Source organism: Lolium perenne, chromosome 4 (assembly GCF_019359855.2).
Source record: "Lolium perenne isolate Kyuss_39 chromosome 4, Kyuss_2.0, whole genome shotgun sequence".
Taxonomy (NCBI): domain Eukaryota; kingdom Viridiplantae; phylum Streptophyta; class Magnoliopsida; order Poales; family Poaceae; genus Lolium; species Lolium perenne.
The window spans coordinates 315,555,541-315,564,705 of record NC_067247.2 but is presented as its reverse complement, the minus strand read 5'-3'; the positions used below and the strand labels follow the sequence as shown (position 1 = coordinate 315,564,705).

Genomic DNA, 9,165 nt, shown 5'->3' with positions numbered 1-9,165 from the left:
ACTTGCCAAAAAATCTTTTAATGCTTCCCCAATCTGCACCGTACATTATGAAAAATGTTTGATGTCAAATATTCAACACATCGGCACGGTACAATTGCTATAAAACGTTAAATAAACATTGAAGGAATTGACACCGTTCGATTGATCGTGCGCTTTAGGAAGGAAGCAATCAGGAAATCGCTCGCACTATTCTCTTCCCAAACACTAATATCCCTACCAAATCGCCGCTCTCTTTCCTACGGTAGCACAAACATATATTTGATTTCTTTCCTCGTTAGCTGTAATCTAGCTTCCAAATTCATTAGAAAATCCATCTGATTTCCATTGCATCTCCAACCAACACGTTCATCTCTTCAGTCTCCCACGACGGCTCGACGCTGCTAGCGACTGGCGGCAGCTGCAATGGTACCCTCCCCCTTCATCTTTCTCTCCATGTGCTTGCCTCCCTCCTCGCTCTACCTCGGTGCACAGCGCAAGGTTCATCCCTCATCTCTGTCTCCGCACGGCGGGGAAAGACGATCTAACATGCGCCCACGGCTTGGACTGGTACACGTCGGCTGGGAGCCGGATGTGCAGCACACGGGCACTGGCCTCCTTTATAATCACGCTCTTTGTCTCTTCATCCCTCTCTCTCTCCTATCTCTTACCGAAATGCCTCTCATATTTGCAGATCCCGTGGCCAATGATTTCTGTAGGAGGGACAAACATGATAGGAGAGGAGCTATTCCCCGTCGGAGGGGACAGGGGACAGAGAAAGACTAGACCAAATAGATAGGAATCTCGCGATTTTGGTAAATAGCACGACCAGCAGAGGAGCTTATCCACCAGTGACATGATCCTTGCGAGAAGACAATCCTTTAGTCATCGATGCAGTTTTCTTTCTCTTTTGCCGTTCATGTTAGCTAATTATTTCTTTTCATCTTGCTTGCATAATATGGACAAGCAAATCCTGAGGATTGTGTTTATCTTTTTGAGGTATATTCTATACCTCTTGATGCATCAGCTGTTTACTGCATTCATATATTGGTACACCAAGGCAAGAACAAATAAAGGGAGTAAGGTAATTTCGTTGTGAAGCCCAAATGTTCCACTCTGTAGGTAAATTATGATTCATGAATGCTTATACTTGTAAGGTCGCGTAATAGTCCTGATTAAATTAACCATCTGAAAAAACTAAGGCATTGAATTTAGTGCATTTGTTAGTCCATAATATTTTTCGAAAGATATGTTGCTATTAATACTTCTTAGATAAAAATGCTTATGCATTTCTTACTGATTACGAGATGCAAATTTTGCCGATTGATGGCGTTTTTAGTGTTTTGAAACAAGACATTAGGGGTACAACCTCCACGGAAGGACACACAAAACACACATGCACACGTCTACACGCACACGAACGCGCGCACACACATACATAAACACACACCAAGCCGCGCCCTCAAGAAGGGAACGACGCTAAGATGCCTCAGCTGACCAGTCCGGCAATGCGGACCTAGGGTTTTCCCTTGTGGTCGAGGAGGGAGTCCAGTCAGTGTCATGACAGCGCCTCCAAGGAGGTAACGATGTCCTCGAGTGTCGCCGTTGACAACACAGGTCATTGTCGCGCAGGTATTTCGCCCTGACCTAAGTTATTTCGGGATGTAGGGAGTATTTTTTACATATGTTTACGACCTGAGGAATTATTTCTTTGGTACGCTTACTTATCTACCATTAAAATAAAGCCGGCGAAAATATACGAAACATATACCAGCATCGATGCGGGACATGTTCGTGTATGAGTTTGACAACCTGACTATGGCGGGCGGCGGAGGAAGCTGCGGATGGCGGTTGAGCTGCAGTGTCAGACACCCTCTCAGAGAAGGAGTGGCGCGCTTCGTCCCCGATGCGAAGAAAGATGAATATTTGAATAAGATATGTTTTCAAAACATTCAGAATTAAGAAGGGTTTTTTTTATAAAAATGAATTACTATACATGTTGGACATGTTATTTCAGGACGTAGAGAGTATTTTTTTTACTGGATTTTTACGAGCCGAGGAAGAACTTTTGATACGTTTGCTTATGTACTATGACAATGAAGTAGAAAAAATATATGTAACATATATCTAAGGAGCATCGAAGAATAGATACTTAGTCATATAAAAAAAATAGTCGAGTGTTTATTGCATATTCAAAGATGCCAATTATATTGTTATCAAAATATATTTTAAACGATGTAGATCTTATAGTCTCTTAATTTGTTACAAAAGAAGATGCTCAAGTCAAGTTTTTCTAAATACGCTAGACATATTTTCAGTGTGTAGTTACATCTGTATCTAGAAAAAATTAAGTAGCTTAGTTTTAGAATAGAGAAAGTAGGTTCTTTGAATATATTGTGGCGGTTTTCAAACACGTAATTTTTGCAGGTATTGTATTGACATGCTGCGAGGAAATATATAGTAGCCGTAGCAACGCACGGGCATTCAACTAGTGCACTCTAGCATCATAGTCTAGCAGTGGCTCATGGTAGCCCTGCCCGTATTTGCATCATCGCATGGAACAACCAGGCCCTGTGTTCCTCGTTTATGATAAGTTTAAATAACCAGAAAATAAGTGGGAGCACGTTTAACTCGCATATGAATTGATTTTCTATTGGCAGCCCCACACAAGTGGAATCCCATGACAAATCATCCAGAACAGAGAAGAGAAATGTGTAACCATCAAGGTAAACTTATGATATAATAGAAGACTTTGTACAAATCTGGAGTCACCTCTCATATCCCTCCTTTTTTCTCCCCTGATAGAGGGAACCAAGCAGCTTCTGCCGCATTACAGGTGGCCAATAGTACACGCATGAATGTACCAGATGTTCAGTGCACCCACTCATCTTGGCATCAGCAAGACTCCCCACGGGAGCCAGCATGCCGCATGATGATGCCAGAAGCTTTACAACATGCTTTACATACACTACAGGTATCTCAGGCAAAGTTTATCAGTTACATCCCATATGCTCAAACGAGTGAGCACCCCGCCGCAGGGAAGAAGGCCCGAAGGCCGCAATCTAGAAGCATATAATGCTTTTATGCTGTCCCATATAAGTCGCACCTACACCTCTTCCTTATGCAGAGGTGGGGATGAGGGTAGAGGAGGCGACTGGGACGTCTGCTGCGGCTGCTCTTCAGCTTTGTTGTTGACTTTGATCTCCAGCAGCCGCTCAACCGGCTGACGGCAGATGGGGCACCGGGTGGTCTGGTACCTCAGGACCTTGGCACACTCGCTGCACATGCACTGCAACGAAAGATATACATGTCAGAGATTACTACAGATGTTAACACAGAGTCGGATTAGTGTCCTGCATAAACGGGTACTTCTATAGATTGGAGGCTTACCATATGCCTACAAGGAAGAACAGTAGTATCCCTTGGCTCTGAGAGACAGATAACACATTCTTTCCCAGGATCATTTGCATCAGTTTCACCTTCCACGGAGTTTCCTATTCCATATATTTCCTGCAACTCATACCTAGTTCCATTTACCCAAAGGATTTGGCTGACAACTCTTACTGAATAGTCCCCACTTTCTTTCTTTTCAAACACAGCCTGTGTGATCTGTGAGTTTGGAGTTTTTATCTTCTGATCTTCCCCTTCCGGTGGTGGGTCAACAGACAATGTTGTTTCAGCTTTAACTGCAAGTGGATATACTTCCATTCCCCCCTGTTTCAACAACTCAGAGTCCTCGAACGCTGAGAAGTCAATTCCTGTCCCTGATGGTTGCCTAAACTTCTGGCCAAGACCCTCTTTGAAGCTAACAGTAACAGGCTTAATCAAGTCTGGTTTCATTGCTGTGAGATTGCAGTTGAGCTCTTCCTTTGCAAAGAAGTAGACAATCATGCTGTTCAAGGAAATAGAACAAGAATAGGTAAGTTGCCTTAAATTACAACAATAAAAAACTAGTTCTGTCCGTATTAGGGAAATTATAGCTGTAATAATGTTGTACACATGCAACATGGTTAGTACGAAAATACATTACAGTAAACAGCACTGCAGCTCTAAGACAAAACACCCAATTCCTCTACACGCAACCAGTATCAAATTGGAAGGAAAGATAAGCCCAGTTCAAATACAGATGTCGCTTGCCATTACCAATTTAACAATTACACTTCAAACTATTTTGAGAAAAAAGTAGCGCCAGATACAAGCTTTATCACGGAACAGTATAAAAAACTTGGGACAGCTGGAATTCCAAGATTTTTCGTGGTTGCTGATAATCAACACTCGTCAATTCCAAATAAACTATAACTTTGAAGACTCGCTTTAGTTTCTTTAATCAGCATCTTTTCACAAAAGATCATTTACTCCTGACCGAGAATGGCTGTGTTTCAAAAATGATGATGAAGAGGGGGAAATGATAAGAGAGAGACCTGAACATTTCAAACATAACCCCAAGGATGGAAACATGATGGTTTAGAGAACAAATATATACCCACAGTAACAACCGAGCACAGTCATGTAGGGAAGAATGAGTGTGGATACTATACATAATATCTAGTGTTGACTGGGCCATCTCACATAGCAACGCATACTTAATACTCGGTGTTAACAATGACAAGTAGCGTGCTATGTAAGCCCACAATCAATGAAAAGTCCCAACATTTGACTAGGCAGGAATCCCAGATAATGTAGTATTCTACCTCCAGACTCCAGACTAGTAACTACTAAGGTTATAAGCTTATGGCCACTATACATTTTCAGGTACATAGTTTTTCTTACAAAGGACTTTGAGAACAATCTAATGATGAATAAAACAGTGCTACAACTGTTTCTCTAGCTATTGAAGAAGAATTCTTTGCCATATAGCCAGGGGAGGGATCATTCCCCCGTTGGTCAACGTTATGAAGGGCACTCCAATAGTCAATAGATGACTGAGCCTTATAAGTATCTTGGTGTTGTCAGATAATACAGTATCGCATGCTTTAGTGTTAACAATGACAAGTTGCATCCTGTGTAAGCCCACGATCAATGAAAAGTCCCAACATTTGACAAGGCAGGAATCCCACAAAATGCAGCATTCTAGCTCTAGACTCCACAGACTGGTAACCACTAAGGTTATAAGCTTATGGCCACTATATGTTTTCAGGTACATAGTTTATTTACAAATAAGGACTTTCGAGAACAATCTAATGATGAATAAAACATGCACGCAGTGCTACAGCTGTCTTCATAGCTATTGAAGAATAATTCTTTGCAAGGACCACGTGTGAAGGAATGAAGGATACTCCAATAGTCAATAGATGAGTGAGCCTTATAAGTTATAACTATCTTGGTGTTCTCAGATGATAGTTCTGTTGACAGGAGGTCCTGATGTTCCTTTTTAGTCGTTATGATCAACAAAGGGAATCGCCAATGAAGAAACAAATGGAGGTCAAAGATGGTTGAAATAAAAATAGCCCCTTCAACCTCAAGCAAGTAAACGCATCACCATCACAATAAGAGGCCAATTCCTCCCAAGAGTCAGAGCATCAACGTCGCTATACAAAACAAATCGCGTATTCCTAGCCCAAGTCACCGGCAACAGATAGATAGATAGATAAACGGGCAGCAGAAACGTACAGTAGTAAAGGTGCAAGAAAAGGAGGTACAGAAAGAGGAGATTCACCTCCCAGCGACGGTGGCGTCGAAGGTGAAGGCGACGAGGAACCGGCCGGGGCAGGCGTCGTCGGGCTCGATCCGGAGCGTCTCCTTCTTGAGGTTGACGTCGTTGCGGATGGTGACGGCCTTCTGGTGCTCGACGTAGGGCGTGGGCATGGGCGGCTGGAGGCCGTAGGGGTACCGCCCCGCCCAGCCCGGGTAGTGGTGGACGGAGGGCGGGAAGTCCCCTGCGGCGTTAGCGGCGGGCCCGCCGGGCGGCGCGGGGCCCCGGTGGTGGTGGTCGTAGGGCGCCGGGAGGGGCACCTGCACGGAGGGCGGCGGCGGCGGCGGGTAGTAGCCCCCGTACTGCGGGTAGTACTGCGGCGGCGGGTTCGGGTTGGGGTACTGCGGCGGGTACGGCGTGGCGGCCGCGAAGACGTAGCGGTTCGGGGCGGACTCCTGCTGCGGAGGAGGTGGCGGGGGCTGGTGGTGGTGGCCGTGGCCGGAGCTCCGGCGTCGGTGGCCTGGGCCGCCGCCGCCGCCGTTGCTTCCCGCGTTGCCCATGGTGCTGTCTCGCCGCAGATTCAGCCGCGGAGACGGGGCTCGGTCAGAGTCGGATCTCGAGGCCGCCGAGCATGGGAATTGGTGGAGACAAGACGCTCCTCTTCTCCAAAATTGGTCCCCCGATAAAGAAATCGAAAAGAACAATCAAGAACGCCTCCGATGATCGGAAGCAGAGAAGCGAAACCGATCGGATCCCCCTGCTCGTCCCCCTCGCGAAACCGAAATCGAAATCGATGAGCGATTCGATCGGCGCCGGGGGGAAGGGGGAGGGAGGAAGGAAGCGCCTTTGCTCACACTTGGTTTGGCTCTCTCGTCTGAAACGACGACGATATGGTAGTGGTGGTATTTTTGGGGGGCGCCTCCCTATAATGGAAGGTTGCGCGTAAAGCACACCACCACTATCTCTTGCTGATGATGCGCCCTTTTTCTCCCCCGGTGGTTAGGGCTCTCTCGCTCGCGCACTCGTGTCTTCTGCGATTAGGCCCCTCGATTCTTCTTGATTTTGGTTTTGAGCGGCGGAGCTGGAAATCCGGCCGAGGTGCGGCGGCCGGCCGGCCGGAGTTTTTACCGCACGTGAATAAGGAGAAGACTTTGGTTTGAACCAGCGCATGCCATGCCTACCGCATGACGGTTTATGTGTCTGCCTATTTCTGGTGAGGTCGCGTGGACAAACCATTTTGAATTGTGGAGGAGTGTGAGAGTCGTACATCCATCTCGTTTCAAACGTGCAAGTGCTAGTGGTATGCTGCTAGCTCGGACCCCGGAGATCTCGTCGTAAGATCTGACCCACACGTGCACATACCTAGGATTGGAGCGTAATTATCATGACTGAATGTACTGTGGTAGTTTTTTCAAAAAAAAAAAAAAAACTAAACCACGACAGGAATTATGAAAAGACGTACACGTCAAAAAAACAGTATGGCATATACACCTTCTTTTCAAGGCCCTCTTCCTGCTATTATGTATTATCCTAGCTTGTTGTGCATAGTGAGATCCGGTTCAACAGATTTATCGTATTTCAGAAAAAATACATCGTTATCCCATTTCCCCTCGTAAATGAAGACAAGACAACAATAGCAAAAGAGATTTTTATTCGGTTTCTTTCCGGGAAGCAAAGAGGTCCACAATGTCTAGAACACTGAATAAATGGAGGTTTATTTCAAACAAGAGCAAACCAAGGTTTATTTAGAATAAACATGCATTATCCAGTAGTGTGTATTTGCTGCCTTTGCCTTTGGACAAACTTTGATGTTCTTCTTGGAGATCCAGGTGCTTCAAATGGTGGGTAGATGCTTGTCGTCACACTACATGGATTTAGCCATGAAAATTCGAGTTCTCAGGGCTCCTTTTATAGAATAATTTCTCTTCTCCCATTACCGTGTTTGTAGGCGTTGTGTGGTGGCTTCGGGTCGATTTGATGTATGTTGTTACAAGTTCTTTGTTCAATATAATGCAAATAAAAGTTCAATGCGTCTCTTCGATATAGAGGGCAGGGGTCTAAACCTCCTTTGAGGGCTAGTTTGATTCATAACATTTTTATATGAGTCGTGTAGGATTTGGATTCTAAGAGAAAATTTTCTACATAGGTTGTTTGATTCATATGAACATATTCTATCGTAACTAAATCCTATATGAATCTTATAGTGCAAATTTTATAGGGAAAAAACATTAGACCATACCTCATAGATTTTTTTTTGCTACAATCAAACACACTTCATCTTCACATATGATTCAAGTAGACATGACATTTCAATCATATGTTTTTTATATCCTATGAATCAAAGAGGAAAAAATTAGTGGATAGAGGATTTGAATGTCTAGAATTTTTCCTTTAGAGATCATCTGATTCTTTTGCGCGTTGTTTTGGAGAAAAATCTACATCCGCTCAAAAGTCTTGGTACCATTCCTTACCACTTTGCTAGGGCCAATAATTATATAAATACAATAAATTAAATGGGAAACTATACAAAGTGAGATGGGAGGTTTGTTTATTTATTCTCTCTGCAAAAAAAGAGATATATTCTAGATTCTGCATTTCTTATCTACCCTTAAAGGTTCAACGAGGTCAGGCTGCACACACCTTCTGACGAAGCTTCCTTGGCAGTTTCTTTTCTTTTAGATGTTCCTTGGCAGTTTTGCTAACTTTGGAAAACGGAGGGGCTACTTGTCAAGTGGCAACAATTCTTATGTTCCCTTTTAAGCTTTTTTTCGAAAAAAAAAGGTTTTTAGTGGGGTGAGGTAGTGGTCAGGTTTTAGCCTAACCAGAGGTGTCCCTGTTCTGCTTTTGCTAGTGGGCTTCAGTCTGGACTAATGACAGAGAAAACTGCACCTTGTTTGGTTTGGCATAAAGCTTTTCTACAATTGCACGATTCGTGCAAGGAAAACAGTTTTGCACGATATATATTCTATGCTAATAATCGAGCGATTAGCTCGAGGTCATAGTGGAGCACTGTACTACTGTTCTGCCAGTTGATCGATGGAATGGATGATTAAACCTGAAACTGTGGGTGCTCCTCTAATTGGTGACACGACTTTTGTCGGGGCCTGTTTCGCACTCATTTTACATGGCCTGGTTAGCGTCCAAAGTGGAGTTAGGTCCCTACTGCTTGACTAGATAAACACTTGCTATCAGATTCGACAGCAACGGGGACAAGCCTGGAGCCCAAAGCTTGCCGATGTCAGATTTGAGCCCCTCAACAACAGATTAAAAAAAAAGTCAGATTTGAGGCCACGGCTAATCTCAAGACAAGGTACGCCGCAGCAGAAGGGTTTTTTATTTTGACTTTCCAGTTTAAATTTTGGAAAAAATATTTAAACTGTAACTGATAAAATGAACTAGAAGCGGGGCTCTTGCGGGATCCGGCGCCCCGCCTCTCAACCTTTCATGACACAAACAGAAACCGGGAATTGAATTCAAGGAAGAAAATTTGAGTGCGTGCCGTTGCATGACAGATCTTATATTTTCTCATTTTTTATGAAGTTTATCTTCCACCAAAA

The 9,165-nt window shown here is 44.1% G+C and overlaps 1 protein-coding gene across 1 annotated transcript; it reads right to left on the bottom strand.

The window, feature by feature from the left end:
- Positions 1-2,691: 2,691 nt before the first annotated feature.
- On the bottom strand, positions 2,692-6,565 carry LOC127296197 (probable E3 ubiquitin-protein ligase LUL2). Its single transcript, XM_051326229.2, has 3 exons — positions 5,633-6,565; positions 3,367-3,868; positions 2,692-3,265 (listed from the first exon to the last, which is right to left on the bottom strand). Exons 1-3 carry the CDS (start codon positions 6,166-6,168, stop codon positions 3,083-3,085), a joined length of 1,221 nt encoding a protein of 406 aa, XP_051182189.1. The 5' UTR covers positions 6,169-6,565; the 3' UTR covers positions 2,692-3,082.
- Between the last annotated feature and the right edge of the window lie 2,600 nt (positions 6,566-9,165).